Source organism: Mastacembelus armatus, chromosome 17, assembly GCF_900324485.2.
Source record: "Mastacembelus armatus chromosome 17, fMasArm1.2, whole genome shotgun sequence".
NCBI lineage: Eukaryota > Metazoa > Chordata > Actinopteri > Synbranchiformes > Mastacembelidae > Mastacembelus > Mastacembelus armatus.
In genome coordinates this window covers 12081404-12100774 of record NC_046649.1, presented here as the reverse complement: position 1 = coordinate 12100774, position 19371 = coordinate 12081404, and the positions used below count along the sequence as shown (strand labels likewise).

The following is a 19371-nucleotide window of genomic DNA, read 5'->3' as shown; positions in this document are numbered from 1 at the left end:
CAAATGCAATAATCATAGTACACAATTTTAGATATGATAGTACATGGGAAATAGCATGGATTGCTCTGATATTTACATTTCTGCTTTTTACCATAGACTCCATAATTATCTTAGTACATATTGGTCATGTAATGAAAGACTGGATCTGGGATTGTTGCAATGGTCTAACCACTGCTAACAAATCATTCATATATTCAACACCCACAACAGACATGGTGGGCGGATATCTTTCAAATAGAATAGCATGGCCTAAGAATGTTCCTTTATTCAGTGCTTGTGTAAAACCCTATAGAGCAACACATTTAGCCTTTTCCTGGTTGTGGGTTTCTTATATCTGGGGTTTTGTTTTTCTTGCTTTTTAAATTATATTCACTATTGTAAGTTAAAGTCAATGCCTAAATGTTTCTTTTAATATGCAAAATTATTTCAGACTTGATTCTAATAAAAGTATTCTGTTGAGGTATACCGTGTTAAAACTACTCCACCTGTCAGCATAATGCAGTCCATTCTAAAGCGCCATATACAACTACTCTTGTATTTCAATCAACAGTTCTCCAAAACCATTTCAACAAAAACTGAACATGACCACTTCCATGGAGGTCTGTGTATTAGACTTAGTTTAAACTAGATGCACCTAATAAACTACAGCCTGAGTTTCTTTGCATGTTCAGTCCATGTGATATCCTTCAGTTTCTAAAGTTATCTGTGCATAAATAACTTGCAGTTCTCCAAAACAAGAACGATGTGTGTTGTTTGGAAAAATTTTTTATTAGAAAACAAAATGCAACAGAGCAATAACCCAAACACAGCACAAGCAAGACTCAAGTGTGTGTGGTAAAAATTACCCTTTGCAGACTGTACTTCAGAGGATTAAAACATTCTCAGGCTGTCTACACACTATAATGGACAGAATTACTTTGCGCTGGATTGGAGCACCGTTGAGGCGCTACGCCGCCACTACACTCAAAATCTAAACTTTAACCATTCACTTTGGACTATTTAAAGCATGTCTCATGACAAAAAAAGCTTAACCATGAAGAATATGACTATATGCACTGTAATATTAGTCCATAAAAAAACTGAGTATTGGCTTTTTTACAGCATGAACACAACAGTTATTCTTCATAATTTATAAACAGCATGGAGCTGAAGTTTCAGCATGGATCATGCCCAACCCAGCAGTGAATGCAACTCTGACCACTCAGGTGTAGGCAACCTCTGAAACATTATGTACAAACACATATCTGGAGCAATATAACGAACTATAGAAAATTAAAACGCCACATTTTTTTTTTTTCAAATTTCAAGTGAAGACTAACAATTGTCTAATGGGGTGTGAAAAAGGCAGAAAACGTAAAGCAACATTACATTGGCTAAAGACAACATCTCCAGATGTCTGATGTGCTAACATTCTTTGTCTTTAGCACAAGAGACAGACCAGACAGCTGGGCTGAAAAGAGAAGGAAAACACAGGAAGAGAAGTAATATTGCTGCGAGATGGCATTTACTCAGTGCTCTGACTTCTTCTGCGTTCACTATGTTTACTGTGGTCATTATTAGACTCACGCTGATGGTGACTCCTCTCTTTGCTGCGACTACGTTTGTGAGAACGTTGTTCTCCGTCTCTCTCCCTGTCCTTCTCTCTGCTGTGGCTGCGCTCTCTTTTCCTGCCTTTCTCCTCTCCCCCACTTTTGTGCCTCCTCTCCCTGCTTCGACTCCGGCTCGATCGTTTGGCCTTCCTCTCTTCTCTGTGCCTCTCCCTGTCATCTTTATGCCTCCTATCATCACTCTCTCCCCTGCTCTTTCTGTCCCTAGACCTCTCCCTCTCAGTGCCTCTATCCTTATGGTGATCCCTGTCCTTTCTCCTGCCCCTGTCATCACCGCCGTCTCTTTCTTTGTCTTTGCGTTCGCTCCTTCGGTCCCTGCTGCCGCTGCGACTTCTTCTACGTTCTCTGCGGTCTTGGTTCCTGTCTGCGCTACGGGACCGTCGTCTCTCCCTGTCTCCTCGGTCCCCTCTGTCCCTATCCCGGTCCCTACCCTCCCTCTCCTTCCTCTGTCGGTCACGTTCCCTTTCCAGCTCTCGATCAAAGCTGGGGCCGTGGCGGTCTCGCTCACGGTGGTGGCTCCTGCTCCTCGACCGTTTGGGTGACCTTCGGGGACTTGGTGTCCGCCTGGGTGACCTGACCAGAAAGGCACAATTAAAACTTTGGGTTACACTAAATTAAAGACCAGAACAAAAAATTCAAATAAAAATTTTGCCCAGTGAGTCAGGGCTAGAGGATTGACTTAACTATTAAAATCAAACAACAACAAAACAAGGCTAAGGATTATACACTGACCAATTTGTAAGTGAAAGAATTTCCCTGTATTACCATTAAATGGTAATGACTGTATTGACTGAGGTAGCATGAAAAGCATTAAGGTTGCCCATCCCTAACACATCAGGAAGAAGTCAATCAGGAATGGCCTCTGCACATACATGTACAGTTCAGAGAACTATAATCAGGCAAAATAACTGACAGAACCTGTGTGGGTGTACAATGGGTGTGTATGGACTTTACAGCTAGTAATAACATTTTTCAGAGAGTCATGACAACAGTTGGCAGCAGACACTCTTTTCTGTTCCAATCTGTTACCTGGAGCGGCGTCGTTCCCCTTGCCTCCCCGACTCTGTGGATGCAGATTCTTCCTCTTGTGCCTCCTTCTGAGCAATCTTGCGAGGTCTTGCCTTTATTTGCTGGTCAATAATCTTCTGCACAGGCACCGGGATACGGGGGAACAGAGTGGAGAACCACTCCAGTTTGGTCAGGAAAGAGCGTAGCATCTCTCCAATGGTCATCACACAGCCACCTCCTGCCTTCACGTCAAGCTCCTAAAACCAAATGATGAGAATGAGCCATAGAAAAATTCAATTAGCAGACACAGGAAGGGAATAAGTAAATGTTGATTACTTTCAATCTTGCCTCAAGTCAAAAAGCAATTTGTGATGACCAAGTACTGAACCTTCACCTCTGTTCATCTAGCTTAATCTCTTATGTCAATCAAGCATGTCTGGCTTTACGTTTGTTAATTCTAAATAGAGTAAGCAAGACTAAATATCACAAACAGTTTGCCTTGTCTAAACTGTCTGACAGTTCCTGGAGTCTGTATTTACAAAGTGAGCTTTATTAGTCAGGAAAAAAAAAAATTATACCATCTCCCCTTATTTCTTCAACATCATCTATTTTAAACAGCATCTTTAAAAGGTGGTAGCAGTTACGCTTTGCAGATAATAAATGAAGGTTAGGGAGACATCCTCATCGTGCTAAAGGGACAAAGAGAGCGAAGCTTTTGCTTCATTCTTCAGTCTCCCAACAACACAACGAACTCTTGAGAATAAAACACTGCCCACAGTGTAAGCACAGATTGGAGCAGGTAGTAAGTGCACACCAGTTGAATAAACTTTAAATGGTAGAGAACAGCCGATTTGCACTCACACACACAAACCAACAGTGTTGAGATACAATTTCCAATTCACCTGCTGCACAATGGGCATCTAAAGAAAAAAACAGGGGAATTAACCAGTTGGGTAGGATTTCATATGATCAATTCAAATATAATGAAACAGAACATCAAAGAAGGCCTGGTTGCACAACCTGGGATCAAATTACTTTTTAGTTAAATCTGGAGAAAATTCAGTAGATTTATGCAAAATGTCACATATCATAACTGGCATATATTTAAGAATTCTCCAATTGCTATTTATCGCAAATTTAGTTTCGTGCAACAAGTCCTGATAATAATCTTGTCAAAAACAGAGAGCATGCCGTGATATCACATTGGACTCAGCATCATATGTGGTACTTACCCTGATAAATATCAGCAGCAGAGCAGTGAGCAAGTAACCTAGCTACTCAGGTTTAGAGGACAAAAACTGGGGACAATTAAGCCAAATGAAGGCAAAGGTGAAAAATCAGCTATGAGCATCACAAGGAGGGGGGAGGGGGACAGATAGATTGTATCGTGTGTTGTATGGCTGTGTATTAAATAGAAAAAAGAAACATCAAATTATTACCCGTGGTGACATACCTCCTCATCATCCAGGAAGCCATCGTACCATTCTATCAAATCTGTTGGGGGCTGAGTGTATCTGAGAAAGGAACAAAACGGAGAGCAGAATACAAGCATTTGTGTCAAAGAATTAGGTTGTAATGTCTGACCGTTTTCAGTTATGTTCTTGTTCCAGTCATGAACAGTTCTTTATGATTAGGGTGAGGCATCAGAGATTAAGCTAAAACATAATTAAATGTGCCATAATCAGAAACATTTTAGTAATTACAATATGTATTATTATATATTAACTGACTTAATTTATTATTTTAACTTGTAGACTCTATATAAGTCCAAATCTTCGTCTACATAATCTGTAATTAGACAAATTAACTGTGATGTTCACATCTGTCGATGTCACACAAAGAATCATACCTTATATACATGAAGCCAAGTGCCCTGATGTATGGAGAGTCTGTGTGCGTGATCAGACCCATTAGCTGTTTGCGAGTCAGCTTGAGAGTAAACAGTTTGTACAGAAGACAGAAAGCAGTAGACACAATGCCACCGGTCCCAACTCCACGTACCTGCCAAAGACAAAGACTTGTAAAACTTGTAAACGCATCACTGAACATTACGTACTGCCAACTCTTCAGCACTAGCTGACCCTTAGACTATAATACTCAAATCATACTGTAATTCCAGCCAAATGATTTGAAATAGCATGCAGGAAAATAAATAGGGGGGAATATAAAAAGCACGTACTTCTCACTTACCCCTCCGCACATTCCAGTTTGGCCTGCAGTCTTTCTGCTTCCCTTTTCCCAGGGTTCAACATGAGTTACCTGTGGGCACGCAGGGAATAATAAACACCACACATCATAAAAACACTGTACATTTCCCTGTTGGTTTACATTACAGGCTGAGAAATGCTGAGGTTAAAGTGGACCTTCTCTATTCAAGTTAAGAACACAGTCAAACTAGTATAACAAAGCTGAACTGTCTTTATACTTTTTTTAAGGTCTGACCCGATGGCCTTTTAATATACTCAAAGTGGTCCTGCTAGCTAATTGTGTGTAAACTGGAACTACAGCTAACGCTAAAAGCGAAGTAACGCCACTTTATTTGATTTAGCACTGTGTCTAAATTAACCAACATTTAAATATTAGTGTAGAATGAAATAAGATTATTTATGAGTGTCGAAGTTGTGCTATGTAAGTTAAAATTAGGGCTTTGACTCCAGTTTCCCTTGTTATTTGACGACAGTGGTGATCTAACTAGCATGCGGGTTAGCGCTAATGTTAGCTAATCTTACCTTGAAATAGATTTCGTCCACAACTTCATGGTACGTCTTTAGTTCATACAGCTGAACTTTAAAATACGGCGAAGACAACACATTAGTGAGTATCATCGGGTTGAGGTTCATGGTTTTTTCGTTGCCCCACAGAGGCAGTACATTTCCATGTTTGCCCGACGCAGGCTTGCTAACGGCCTGTGTTGGTATCGTTAGCTGGTTTCCGACGTTAGCCATGTTAGCTGAATCCCACGCCGCTAAACTTGGTTTACAGTTCGCGTATTTCCGTTTACAGATCCATCAATGTTAAATTGTGAATGATCGATTTTATCTGTTTCGTCCGTTTAGTTATTGTTGAGTCGTGGTTAAACAACTTCCCGCCGTCGCTGTAGCTTCTTAAACTGCTGCTGCGAGGTGGAACCGGAAGTGTAATGGTAATTGCGCAGTGTAAGCGAGTGCTACTGTAAGCGTGCATGATTGATTTTCAAAATTCACGCACACGCTAAATAGTTGACACTGTATTTGTCAACAGAAATATGTCGAAGAGTTCTATAAAGACAATATGTGACTGTAATTATTGTATATTAATTTCATGGAGCTTGTAAAACGCCCACTGTTTTTCTTTTCATATGTGCTCAGTAGACATTTTATTTTGAAATGCTTGTTTGGTCGAACTTATTAATAGTATCTCAGTGTCTGGGGTTTAAATTTCACTTTCCAATTCACAGGGCTAGTGAAATGCAGTACATAAAACAGATGGAAATTACCCAATTCCAGAGTGTGCGTGTTTTATTTATTTTGGCTTTAAATACAGCAACAGGGTTGTAAAAACAACATAAAAATCATGAGCTTTACATAGCTGACTTTGAATACGTGGACCGTAGTACTGATATAACTTCCCAAGTGACAATGAATACATAGTTTACTAAAATCTGGTAGTACAAATTAATTCAGTACTTTTGACTTTACAGCCAACAAACACACATAAACAGATTTGTATTTCTATTTTTGTGAGGACACTCACAAAGACATAAACATTATGCTTTTCCTACTCACTGACCCTAACCTTAACATCACAACTAAATTAATGTTTAAGCCCAACCTAAACTTACTTCTAAACTTAACCGTAAAACAATGTCTTAACAGGGGTTATACAGGGGTCTGTAAAAGTGCAAAGTGGCCAAAATCTTCTCACTTTCAAGTACACACACACTAATAGAAATCATACCAAAAGAACAAAATATATAAACATTGCATTTTACATGCAGTTATCCTCCTTCATAACCAGGTGACAATAGGCTTGAGCTACTGACACAATGATACTGTAACCACTGTGCACAAATTCCACCTTGTCAGTTATTACTTTAAATGTATGGGACTGCACAGTCCCCATCCAGCAACTTATCCCATCATTAATATTCATAAAAAGATAAGGAGACTAGTGGCTTTTAATTCCTGTTCACAGAATCTAAATATCAGTTTCTCTGTTTCTAAGACAGCAACACCTGTTAAAATTTGTGACAATTTATACAATGTGCTCAGTCTGGTTTAAGAGAAATACCTTTGCACCTATTGGCAGCTGCAATCAATACTAAGACAAACACAGTATAAGTAAAATAGTGAAACAAAATCCAAATTTTACCACAATAAGACAGGTGTAATACTCAAAATACGTTTGTTTTAAATAACAGTGATGACCAATTACAGTTTCCTCACAGAGGGGTGAACAAAGAAATTACTACAGCAATCCCTTTTCTTACAGTTTTCATAGAGCACAAAAAATGTCAGTATATTCGTTATCTCAATTCCACCCCTTTAACACAAGAGGGCTCTCCTGGTCAACAGAAGCTCTAGGCCACACACAGAGACATTGCGTAAGAGAATTAAAATTTTGGAGTGAGGCAGGAGCAAGTTGTGACGGCACCTCCACTGCTATGTCTTGTGTCCCCTGCATCAGTGTAATATGGCACCCTTTACAGCAGTCACATGTTTCCAAAGCCTAACGCTTAATCACCACCTGCTCAAAGGCTCCAGCTGCGACCCTGAAAGAGAATGCCACAATGTGTTACATGGCAGGAAATGAGTGGTTATCTAATCAACTGTGAGGCACATTATTTTATGTGCAGAATTATCAAAATTTACAGTATCTGGACATTTTACACGAGACATACAACATAAATATACCACTTAAATACATGATTATGAGGAATATGATTCCTCATCAGAATCACCATTCAGCATATTTGCAGTTGTCAATATTTGTAGTAAAAGCCTGCTGCATGGCAGCCACAACCGAGTTATGTAAGCACACCCACCTCGTGTGCTGGCTGCCCAAGGCTGTACTGCCACCGGGACCAACAAACAAGCTGAGGCCCTCCTCTGCAGCAATGCACAAACATACATACACAAACATTAGAAATAGAGAAACTGACAATCAATTTGCACAATTGGGTTTGAAAAGGCTTGATTCCCATAGTATCTAGGATTTAAAAATAAAAATAAATGACTACTGACTAGGGGATGTTGTAGGACGTTGGTGCGGCAGCTGACAAGAAACCACACAGCCAAAAATGTTATGTCTTTTGAGAAACAGCCAGAGAGGTAGCTGAGAGTTAAGTCGTGTCACCATTTCTAAATAATAAATGACTGACCCCTTAATATGAAGTCATAGGTTAAGGACAGGGGTTTACTTTGAGGAGTTCGTAGAGACATGTTATTGAACAGCAGCATCTTAAAGTAATTTGATCCCCTCTGCAGCATGGTAGACAACTTTACAAGCCAGCCTTCATATGTCAGAGTTAGAGATTAGCTGTACAAACCCTCTGCACTGGAGTCTAAGAAGCCATGGCTGAAATCTTGACTCTGCAGGATTTTCTCTATTATGTCATCAGCATCCACCCTGGTGGCATCCACTCTCTTCAGCTGATTCTCCATGGAGTTCTGCTTTTCCAGGTGTCTACTGCAGAAATATGATGAAATGAATGAGAAATATCCACTTCATAGGAAAATACATAAATATATTATATTAATAGTTACATTAATATAACTGTGTAATGTTTGTTATTCAATATTACATGCTGTATATGGCAGCAAATTATGTGTTCCAATTATTCCCTGTGGTGTATAGCGTTACAGTATGATGTAATACCACTAATTTGTCCAGGATTTGTGAGTACTGAGCTGTATTCATTTTAAACTTTTTCACTTGAATTCAATCAGGTTTGTTCATTATGGAATGTTTTAAAGTCAGATGAGACCTACATTTTTGGATGTCAATTTGAGACCTTTTGTGCGTATTACCTTAGAAGCTTGGAAGGTGTGGAGGGATGTTCAGGAGCATGGTGAAAGGTTGCAGACACTGGTGGATTGGTCCTACTCTCCTTCTCTCCTTTTTCTGCCTGTTGATCACTGGGCTCCAGAATGCTGCCAATGCCTGTGGAGGCAGAACCTCCTGATGCGCTCCTATGATGGCTCAAATCTGTTAAACTGGAGTGATTAGAGCTGTAACCTAAAGACAGGAGAGCAAAAAACTAAGTGATAGAACATATTTTTAATTTATGTAACTGATAAGAACTTTGAATTTGCTAGAAGAGAATAAATATAGTATGTGTCTTTTCATTTCATACCTGAGATTTTTGAATTCTGACTTGCGTAGCTGGATGATCTAGAGTGACCATAGGCTACCAACTCTTCTGGAACTGATACTGACTTTCTTGGAATCTCTAAAGAAAAAAAAAGTGAAAGTCACAGTTTTATTATGAGCATTGGCATGGACAAAAAGCACATACAGCTAAAGTAAAAAGCTATTCACAGGCAGTGCTACTTCTTTGTCATAAAACCCACAAAGCCTTATTTTTTGGTGGATTTTGAAAATGTCTGTTTACTACTGAATAATCACAGCATCTCGTAAAGAATAGTCCTTAGTGAAACAGTCAAAATTACTTCAATACAACAAATTAAGTGTCTTTGTCAATGATAAAGAATTAGAATGAAAGGTTATCTACAGTAGGAAAGATCAAAATATTTTAAGCCTTACAGTCTCTACGTACTTACCAGTGAATGAATGGGATATGTGCCCTCCCTTTCTGTCCTGGAGGAGACACTCAGCTTCAGTCTGTGGGATTCCCAGAGTCATGGCTGTAGATGGAGGACTAAAGAGACCACAGGAAGCAGAAAAGCTACTTAGAAGCAAAGTGGTGATCCAAGCTTCACTTAGCTTTGTTTTTGATGAGCTCTTTTAAACGCTTTATCAAAAGTATGTTTATATGGATACTAAAGCATTACTGATTTTTATTTCTGATTACTAAAAAAAAAAAAATGCTGAACTGCATTAAAACTCTACACCCTAACCTTTAATGTCACTATTTGACTCTTAAAACTATAACATTACTTATAACATAAATCCTAGGATTAATTAACATTATGTATTTGTTTTTATGCTTTCCCCTATCAAGAAACATACTCTGGTTTGCTCAAAAGTGCTCTTGGACTCCAAGTTATTTATTATTCTCACTCAGGTTCATCACACGTTGCAGTACTTTACCTCAACTAGAGAATAGATGGCACAAAGTGCTGCTTGTTGCAAATCTGATATTGACATTTTCATATCCTCCTTATTATTATACAAACTATTAGTATTAATAACTAGTGATAATTAAACACAAAAAACAAAGCTAACAGTCTTTTTGTTCAATTATAGGTGCATTAGTAATAAGTGTGTTAAGTGTAATAAAATAGAAAGACATACATTTAAGCAACTACCGGTTTAGCTGACAATAACACAGGAAACGCCACATCACTGCTGAAGAGATGTTATGTTAAATAGAGGAATGTGTGAGAAGATGTAGACAAAGAGTGACAGTGGAAAAAAAAAATGGGCGTCATCTTTTCACTGTGCACTGTGTATATCCTCCACACAATGAGTAACACTGTCTGACTAGGCAAGCCTTTAGTTTACATATTAGACGTCTCCTAGGAAGCAGCATGTATGTTATTACACTAAGAAGGAATTGGACTATGACAGAATACATTGAAAAACCTGTTAGTGGGTTGGCTGTCAGTTTTAAAAAAATGTAACTGTTTGCACATGGAACAGGCTTTGCCAGGAGTGTGATGTTACACAGCAGAGTGCAGCACACAAAATGAGGTTGGGCAGATATATGCAAGGGTGAGGTTTTACCTCCGATTAATATGTGATAAGATCTCAGCCAGCATTAGTAAAACTATAATCAACTCTGTGGGTGTTCGTGATAACAAAAGACAGTGTGTTAGTGACAGACAGGATGCGATAAAAATACTGGCTGCTGTGGTTAGATGCAGACTCTTACATGGGGTAAAATCTTCCTCTGTAACCACAAAATTTTCTAGGTTTCAAAACGAATTGATGTCTAAACTTAAAAGATGAGCAATAAAAATGAACGGATATATTAGGTGAATAAGAGCTCTTACGTTTTAAAACAGGGGTCTCCAGACATAAGTTGTGTAGTGATGACAACCTGTAACAGAAAAAGAATAGTAATGCCAGCTTTAGCCATGCAAAAAGACATGTGTTGTCTCCTAGGTTCACTGGTAAACTAAGGTTTAGAATAAGATTTTGAGAAACAATGTAAGTTGAAGGCAGATCTGTGCCCAGGAAGAGTCTGAGTATTTAAAATTCCCATGGCTCAGGCAGTTTTTAGATCACAGGCACAGACATGTCATGAATCAGCTGTCAGGGCATTCAGCTTTTCCCACATTCAGGTTTCTCTGGTAGAAGAATGTCTGGCACTGCTGATGAGCTCAAATACTGGGGACTTTCATAATAGCTATGCAGTTTTACAAGCACAGGTGTATGTTTATGATGCAAAAATACATTCCTGGTAAGCCCAAAACATTGCCAGCGTGATAAAGACTCCTAAGGACATTCCCCACAGTATTTAACAGAGCACTATGGAGTTGTGTGATTCTTCACCAAAGTACCTTGAGAATTGAGTTGTCCTGTCTGGTGTTCTTGGTGTCATATCCTTCTAGTAAACACCGTCGTATAGTGCTGCCAGAACCAGCAAACTCAGAGAGATTCAAGTCAGCAAAGCCCAGCTGCACACATAATTAACCAAGCAAACAACAGTTAAATACAGAGCTTACAGCAATAGTTACTATTGACTAGAAAGTGCTTTCTTTCTATTAACCCATGACTGGCAACCTAATTTTACATAATAAATTATCTACTGAGAATGAAATCCATCCCAGCTCTGGCTTAAGGAGATGTCAGAATTGTAACCTTCAGTACTTGATAACCAATCATAATTTAAGTTACTAGTTAACGTGGCACAGGTTTGGTTTTACAGATTTTTCAACTAGTAACCCAAGCTGGAAATATTAACATAGACCTATCGCTACAAAAAAGTCCTCTAAGGGCACTTAGAAGTCCAAATGTTATCTTATTATGATAAGATTGTTCAAATGGATCTGTTGTACTTAAGCTGCTGTGTTTGCAACAAGGAACAGTACAAATGAGAAGTCGTACCTTTGCAAATGTTTTGCCACCTTTCAATTCCTAATATGATAAAGCACAAAAATTAGTTAGGTTACATTTACGGTTTCATCAGTATCTCACACACTACTTTGAATGGAAAAGTACTACTATTCATTTTTGCAGTACCTTGCGAACTGACACCCGGCACACACAAGGGTCTAGTACACCTGTCCCAGCATTGGCACTCATCTTACAGATGAAAGAGAATCTCTTCTTCCAGCGTACACAGTTGGCTTGAACTGGCTCCCTGTGAGAGAAGTACATTTGGAAACGCTACTTCACACCAAAGACACCAGCATACTGAAACAGTAGTTATTACTCACAAATGTGCCTGATTTGTGTGTGGGTTACCCACAGAGTGTGTGGTTGAAGATCCCAGACTAGTGTGCAAGCTGAGGTTTTGTGATTTGTGATTGTGAACTAGATACTGAAAAATAAAATTGACATGACTTGACAGGGTACAGGCAAAATGAACTACGGACAGTGTTTATATTCGTTTTCAGGAAGAGTTGCAGTTACCATGACAAAGTAATGAGGGGCAGCAACATATAGTTACGCCTCTGTCCATTTTGTTTTTCCAGTGTGACTCATGTAAACCTTACAAGCAGTTTAACTATAATCATAGGCCTGAGGGGATTAACCCTGTATGCTGCTTTGTAATGGAAGGAAATTTAGATTTTGGTCGTCTCTCACACACAGACACACACACTACATTATTATTATTATTATTATTAATAATAATAATAATAATAATAATTATTATTATTAATAAATTATAAATTGGTATTATTATAACTGGTAACTGAACTTGCTAACGTTAACGGTTGCTTAGCAACTACATGTGACCACCCCATCTCTTAAAAATGAAGTTAGGGTTAGCTAACTAGTTAAATTAAATTGTTAGTTTACTAAACTATCTAGCTGTTAATTAGAGTCACTGGTTCTGTTAAAACCCCGTTAAATCAACCATTGGTTAGGTAAGTCAATGGACAACAGTTCACTGCTTATCTTCGTCTAACGTTAATGTTATTAAAAGCAAACGTAGTTAGCGTTAGCTAGCGTCAACTTACTTTGATTAGCTAGCCAAATATTATTCTGTAGTTAAACAAAAAACGCAAACCCGAGACAACAAATACTTCAGAGGAGTCCAAAGTAAATTGAAGAGGGACTTAAATCAGGTTTTGATCAAATCAGTTTTGAAATCAAACTTTAGATTGTTGAACAACCAGTGAACTGCTGCTATAAATAGCAAAAATTCTTACCGAGACGACTCTTCGGCAAAGCCTCCATTCAGAAGCCTAATTTTACAGTATAAAACTCCATTTACAAAGGGAATAGATGATAACTCCTCCAAGTCGAAGTCTACTTTAAATTTAAATCGCTTTTTCTTCATTAGGATGAACGACATGCTGGTTCCTGAACGCTGGGGACTGTCGGTGCAGAAAAGCTGAGAGACTGCGGTCCGTGCTATCTGCTGCTCGCTCAGCTGTAGCTGCATCGCTGCAAACACGACTCAAAGTTCAAATCTCCTCCTTCCCACCCACTGAAAAATAAAACATGACGTGAAGGAAATTCCGTGGTTTGATTGGACACTGCAGCTGCACGAACATGAGAACTACCGAGGTGCGTGAACACATCACGTTGTAGTTTGACATGCATTGAAAACGCCCACTGACGGCCCGGACAGGACAAACGCTGCTTTCTGCATTAAAAGCCATTCATAAAGGTTAATGCACTGAAATAACACTATTTCCCTGACCGCAAAAAGGAGAAGTCAGGAAAACAGAGGAAAGAGTATCCGTCATTTAGCAGACACATAACAAAAAGAAATATTGCATAAGGTGCTCACTGAAATACTGTCAGATATTTTTTTTTTTTATTTATAGTAGTTAAAACACTTTAATGATTTGAGCTAATTCTGTAGAGTTGATATACTGTAGGATAGTTTATAACAATGCATCGTACATAGGCTATTTTCCAACATGACTGTGTTTTGTATGTAAAAACTTGACAAACAATTAACTCATTACTTACCTCTGAATTACCTCTGAATTGCAGACATGCATAAGTACACAGTGCAATAAATGGAAATTTAAGTAATTTCTTATCTGTGGTTATCTGTGGATGGTTATGAAAATAGTTTAATAAATATGGGCTTATACATTATAAAAATACACAAACTAAATTAACATTCTACTCAACCAAAGGATTTGTACAGTCATAACCAGTGCTTCTAGGCCCTAATGAATTTTTAATCAAAATACCCCCTGGATTAAATAAACATCCACTCAGTAATACCAGTTTAACTGAAATGTAACACTTCACCGTTTTGTTGACGGGCCCAAAGACCACACGTACAGGGAGGGGCCCCTGATTTTTGTTGTGTGCACCACCTTTTTTGCGATTTAATACTGCCCTCTAGTGAGAACCAGCGTTGTTGCGTTATAGGAAATACGATGCTATGTGTTTCAAATGACACACGTCGATATAGATGGAAAGATTAAATGTCCTGCAGAATGCGCCCTCACATATCACGCAAAGTGAGGGTCAACTAACTGATGGTAAAATCTGCCGTGAGATGCATAAATCGGATTATGCATGTGGTTAATCTTGGGATTGTTTATTTCATAACTCTTCTATTTGACCACCGCTCCTTCTTTTCCGCAGAAAACGTCGAGTACCCTCCGTCGGCTGTTGCTCCGCCCTCGATTACTGCAGCTCCCCCGGAACGCTACGGAATACACCTTCGCATGGAACAGCTTGCAAAATAAAAGAATTATGGAAACACGTGTTTCATCACAAACACCGAGCGAATTTCATTAGGATTTATGAAAACCTTTCGATATGGATTAATAATAAGGTCCTGACTACTGAACGGCTGTTCTGGACGTTACTTCCACATTGGCCCTATCATGTATCAGACGTTACGGACGTTTTTACTATCAAATGCCCGGTGCTGGGATGCCGACAGTGAGAGGTCATATCAGGACCTGTTTGACAGGCTCGATACCAATAATGATGGGAAGGTGGATGTCGCCGAATTGCGAGCGGGCCTTAAGGCAATGGGCATATTCCGGCACGGTGCTGCACAGGTAAAACTCAGGAGCTATAAGGTCCTACACAGACAAGAGTTTCAAGTCCTGGCCTGCACGCTATGCATAAGTTACAATGCGAGTAGTATGATATTCTGACTGCGTGTGTGTGTGTGACTGACCCTGATATTACTGCAGCAAGTGAACGATTAGGTTTGTTGTCCTGCCTGCAGAAAATTGTGTTGTCCGGTGACCAAAACAAAGATGGGAGTTTGGACTTCAGCGAGTTTACCAAATACCTGAAAGAGCACGAGAAGAAGTTGCGGCTGACATTCAAGAGCCTGGACAGAAACAACGATGGTAGGAGATGGGTGAAGCCTGCTGCAGGAGTTGCCTCATTCTAAAAAATACTTGGCACGAGTGTTCACACATAATGACACATGCCTGCAATGTTTATAGATCCACAGAGCCACTGTTTATATTGCAGCATGTTTCAGTAGAGTTCTTTATGTCATCAGGGCGCATTGATGCCTCAGAGATCCAACAATCCCTTGCTGAGCTGGGTATACATGTCAGCAGAGAGGATGCCCTGAAAATATTACAGAGGTTTGATCTCCATGCCTATTCACTAAATTATTACTAAGATGGTCCTTGTGTAATTTGAAGACTTTCTATGGATGACAAGTAGGCTTAGTGCAGTGCAACATAATAAGCCATCAGTTCATTAGGTAAAATGTCTGTGTGTTTCTGTAGCATGGACATTGATGGCACCATGATGGTGGACTGGAATGAGTGGAGAGAACACTTTCTGTTGTACCCTGCCCACAACCTGGAAGAGATAATACGCTACTGGAAACACTCCTCGGTATGGGCCATGTAGAAACACGCTCTCAAATCCATCCTGTACTGTGGATTTTCTCTGCAGTTGACATTTTTGACGCAGTGTGTCCATGATAATTAGGTCACAGCACTACACTGCCTCCTTCACTTATTGCATATATAGCTATTATTCATGGGTTTACCACTTTACTGCAAAGAATATTTGCTTAATATCTTAATAGAGCATGTATTTGAATGTTTATAAATCCTTATAGGTAACAAGAACAGATACATTTGCATTCTCATACCATAAACGTGTCACAGTAGTGCCCTCTGGACACTTTCACTAACTGCATAAACCTGTTTGTTTCCCTGCACACTAAGTTTTCAATGCACCCTGTTTGGCACATCCTGCCATTTCTGTGATAGGGATTTTACAAGCAGTTCTAGCTAAAATATAGGGATCTTAACTCATTTCACAATCACAACTGGTTTTTTAGCCTTTTTCAAACTGTAGACTTTTCTTTGTGCAAGTTTTATCAAACATATAATGATATAAGCATGTAATGATCAGTTTTACTGGTGCCCATAAATAAACCTGGGTAAATGTGTTTATGTGATTACTAGGTGCTGGATATAGGTGACAGTCTTACCATCCCTGATGAATTCACAGAAGAAGAGAAGACTTCAGGTGGCTGGTGGAAGCAGCTTGTTGCAGGTGCAGTAGCGGGCGCCGTCTCTCGCACTGGTACTGCACCTCTGGACAGGATGAAAGTCTTCATGCAGGTGAAGTATATAAAAAAAAGGTCAAATCTATTGTTTCCTTCAATAGATGCATGTAGGAAGGTCCTGTACAATGTATCCATTTTTACTGCAGGTGCACTCCTCTAAGTCCAATAGAATAACTCTGCTGGGTGGCTTCAAGCAGATGATCATTGAAGGTGGGCCAACTTCACTGTGGAGGGGAAATGGAATCAATGTTTTAAAGATTGCACCCGAGACAGCGATCAAATTTATGGCATATGAACAAGTGAGTGACTGCTTCTATAAAGCAAAACATTTTCTTTATACATTTGTTATTATTATGGCATGTTAATAAATATCAGGGCAGATTAATTATTTATTTTCTTGCCATTTGTGTTTTTGTCGCAGTATAAGAAGTTGTTATCATCAGAGGGTAAAAAGACACAGACACACCAGAGGTTTATGGCTGGTTCTCTGGCTGGGGCCACAGCACAGACAGCCATCTACCCAATGGAGGTAAGATGACTTTGGTGTAAGTTTTTTGTCATACTCATTCACTGGATGAATTTAAATAATCACATCAGCTCTGTAAGGTTTTCTCAAAAACTTAAAAGGTACCACACAAATCAAAATATTCTGTACAGGTACTAAGTGCCTTGATTTTTGTGCTTTTGTACTGTTTCTCTTTAAGGTATTGAAAACTCGACTGACTCTGAGAAAAACTGGCCAGTATTATGGTATGTTTCATTGTGCTAAGATCATCCTGAGGAAGGAGGGTGTTAAAGCTTTCTACAAGGGCTACGTTCCAAACTTACTGGGCATCATTCCTTATGCCGGGATAGACCTCGCTGTTTATGAGGTATGCAGACTTTATGATGTATTCTGCCGCTGTGGCGATGTTTCATAAAAGAGTGCACTTTGTTAATTTAACTCAATAAATAAACATGTAAGCACAATAAACCATTTCATCTTGGATTGCAAGGCTGCTTTAAATTTAATCAGGGAAATACATTTTTGTGTTACACTGATATATGGCACTTTGTCTCGCCTGTGTCTCAGAGTCTAAAGAACACCTGGTTGTCATATCATGCCAAAGACTCAGCTAACCCCGGAGTTCTGGTGTTGCTGGGCTGCGGGACCATCTCTAGTACCTGTGGCCAGCTGGCCAGCTATCCACTCGCACTTGTACGCACACGGATGCAGGCAAAAGGTAAACTCAGGCTGACATTTGAAAACAGTGATGGCAAAACTTACATTGACCATAGTTGCACACTGCACAATATTTATACATTAGTCAGGATTAGTGTGTAGTGTAGGGCGCAGAGTGTATATGGGCTGCAACAGAGAAGGGTATCCTTCTGTCATTTACACAAACTGACATATAGAAATAACATAAATTCTGCATTTTCAACTAGCGAACCCTCTATTATACCAGTCTCCTACATGGAGCACAGAAATAAAAACTGTGTTTAGTCACTGCACTGCCTCTCAAACTTAATATTCCTTTTCAGCATCTCTGGATTCATCAGACCAGCCCTCCATGAGTTCTCTGATGAAAAAGATTGTAGCCAAAGATGGTTTTTTTGGACTCTACCGGGGCATCCTGCCAAACTTCATGAAAGTCATTCCTGCTGTCAGCATTAGCTATGTGGTTTATGAGTACATGAAGACTGGCTTGGGAATCTCCAAATGATACTGCACGCAAATAAAGAGAACATTTACTGTATTTGTCAGACTTGAAAATGCCTGAAATAACTCTAAGACAAAAGACAAACATCAAACATACAGTGCATGACTTCCACCTGCTGGCCCCAGAGTTCAGTGGGTGGAAAACTGTATGCATTGCAATAAGGATGGTCTGACAGTAGCTAAAGCATTAATCATTTGTGGTGAGCATGCATTGATTTTTATTCTACTGTTTAACACACTCCCAAAATTTTGACATGTTTGAAAAAAAACTTGACATTACAGTACTGTACATAAAAACATACGTACAATGTAGAACATACAAAACATAATAGGATGTTAAACTTATGCTACTGTTGTTCTTTGAAAATTGTGATCAAATCAAAGCGGTAGCTTACGGTAGCTGCTGTGAGTTATAGTCTTATTTTAAAATATTTTATATTAGGTTAAACATAAAAATCCACACCTTTTAGAAGTAACTTAACATTTTTCATTCATCAGCTCTAGAATAAGACCAGCTCCGGACAAACAGTGCTCCATTCAGCAGCTGTTGACTAAAAATAACTGGCCCTGAAAAATCAATACTTGTTAACACTGGAATACTGTGTCCATGAAGACACACGTATATTGTGCAATCTGAAAACGTCCGCATTCTGCATTCAACAATCATTTAAATAAATATTTAAATGTGCCTTACAGCTTCTTAGTGTAAATCTTCTAACAACAGCAGATATGTTTTTACTATATATATATATATATATATATATACATATATATATGTACTGTATGTCGTATACCTGTTTTCATTATTATTTATGGATGATTATTTAAGGTTATAATGGTTATTGCTGGTAACAGTTGCTCACTGGACAGAAATGCTTGCGAGGAGCATGTTTTTTTTTTTTCTTGTGTGACTTCTCATTTCAGCACACCAAGTTACAATAATTTTTGTTACTTGATCTTTCACCAAGCTCAGTGAATGAAATGTTTTACTGCCATGTAAGATGATGTGTGTCAGTTTTTTTCTGTGTGATGAAATACATTTATAGGGATCCTAAAAAAATAAATAAAACTGGTCTTGACTTGAGAGCACAGGTTGAGTTCGGCTTCTTCTTCTTCACCGGTGTGAAGATTCTTGATGTGTTGAACAGCTACACCTATGGGTTAATAAACACAAAACACATGCAGAGCTGAAATGTAATAGTATTGGTGTTTGGCAGCACAATATAAGTAACCAGATCATAATAATATTT

The 19371-nt window shown here is 38.9% G+C and overlaps 3 protein-coding genes across 3 annotated transcripts; 1 reads left to right on the top strand and 2 right to left on the bottom strand.

Annotated features, from left to right (window-relative positions):
* Window positions 1-747: 747 nt before the first annotated feature.
* prpf38b (pre-mRNA processing factor 38B) lies at window positions 748-5754 on the bottom strand. The gene is made up of 6 exons (XM_026313906.1): window positions 5345-5754; window positions 4806-4874; window positions 4465-4616; window positions 4069-4129; window positions 2637-2872; window positions 748-2180 (listed from the first exon to the last, which is right to left on the bottom strand). The coding sequence occupies exons 1-6, from the start codon at window positions 5558-5560 to the stop codon at window positions 1505-1507; spliced, it is 1410 nt and encodes a 469-aa protein (XP_026169691.1). The 5' UTR covers window positions 5561-5754; the 3' UTR covers window positions 748-1504.
* Window positions 5755-6112: 358 nt separating this feature from the next.
* LOC113134927 (protein FAM102B-like) lies at window positions 6113-13471 on the bottom strand. Its single transcript, XM_026314523.1, has 11 exons — window positions 13100-13471; window positions 11964-12084; window positions 11829-11858; window positions 11282-11398; window positions 10772-10818; window positions 9377-9474; window positions 8950-9045; window positions 8624-8831; window positions 8143-8282; window positions 7639-7702; window positions 6113-7365 (listed from the first exon to the last, which is right to left on the bottom strand). Exons 1-11 carry the CDS (start codon window positions 13333-13335, stop codon window positions 7323-7325), a joined length of 1200 nt encoding a protein of 399 aa, XP_026170308.1. The 5' UTR covers window positions 13336-13471; the 3' UTR covers window positions 6113-7322.
* An 812-nt stretch (window positions 13472-14283) lies between these two features.
* LOC113134977 (calcium-binding mitochondrial carrier protein SCaMC-1-like) lies at window positions 14284-19205 on the top strand. The gene is made up of 11 exons (XM_026314603.1): window positions 14284-14398; window positions 14505-14929; window positions 15103-15229; window positions 15388-15475; window positions 15623-15734; window positions 16316-16474; window positions 16566-16718; window positions 16841-16948; window positions 17124-17291; window positions 17492-17642; window positions 17944-19205. Exons 2-11 carry the CDS (start codon window positions 14750-14752, stop codon window positions 18123-18125), a joined length of 1428 nt encoding a protein of 475 aa, XP_026170388.1. The 5' UTR covers window positions 14284-14398; window positions 14505-14749; the 3' UTR covers window positions 18126-19205.
* The last annotated feature ends 166 nt before the right edge of the window (window positions 19206-19371 follow it).

Bases quoted from the DNA above. Each gene is read 5' to 3' on its own strand.
- LOC113134977 (XM_026314603.1), top strand. From the start codon at position 14,750: ATGTATCAGACGTTACGGACGTTTTTACTATCAAATGCCCGGTGCTGG. The intron at 16,475-16,565 runs GTGAAGTATATA...TTTTTACTGCAG, and splicing joins GGATGAAAGTCTTCATGCAG to GTGCACTCCTCTAAGTCCAA. The intron at 16,719-16,840 runs GTGAGTGACTGC...TTTTTGTCGCAG, and splicing joins AATTTATGGCATATGAACAA to TATAAGAAGTTGTTATCATC.
- prpf38b (XM_026313906.1), bottom strand. From the start codon at position 5,560: ATGGCTAACGTCGGAAACCAGCTAACGATACCAACACAGGCCGTTAGC. The intron at 4,617-4,805 runs GTAAGTGAGAAG...TGTCTTTGGCAG, and splicing joins AAACTGGAATGTGCGGAGGG to GTACGTGGAGTTGGGACCGG. The intron at 4,130-4,464 runs GTATGATTCTTT...TTCCTTTCTCAG, and splicing joins CTTGGCTTCATGTATATAAG to ATACACTCAGCCCCCAACAG.
- LOC113134927 (XM_026314523.1), bottom strand. From the start codon at position 13,335: ATGCAGCTACAGCTGAGCGAGCAGCAGATAGCACGGACCGCAGTCTCT. The intron at 10,819-11,281 runs GTACTTTGGTGA...TTTCTGTTACAG, and splicing joins AGGACAACTCAATTCTCAAG to GTTGTCATCACTACACAACT. The intron at 9,046-9,376 runs GTAAGTACGTAG...TTTTTTCTTTAG, and splicing joins CATATCCCATTCATTCACTG to AGATTCCAAGAAAGTCAGTA.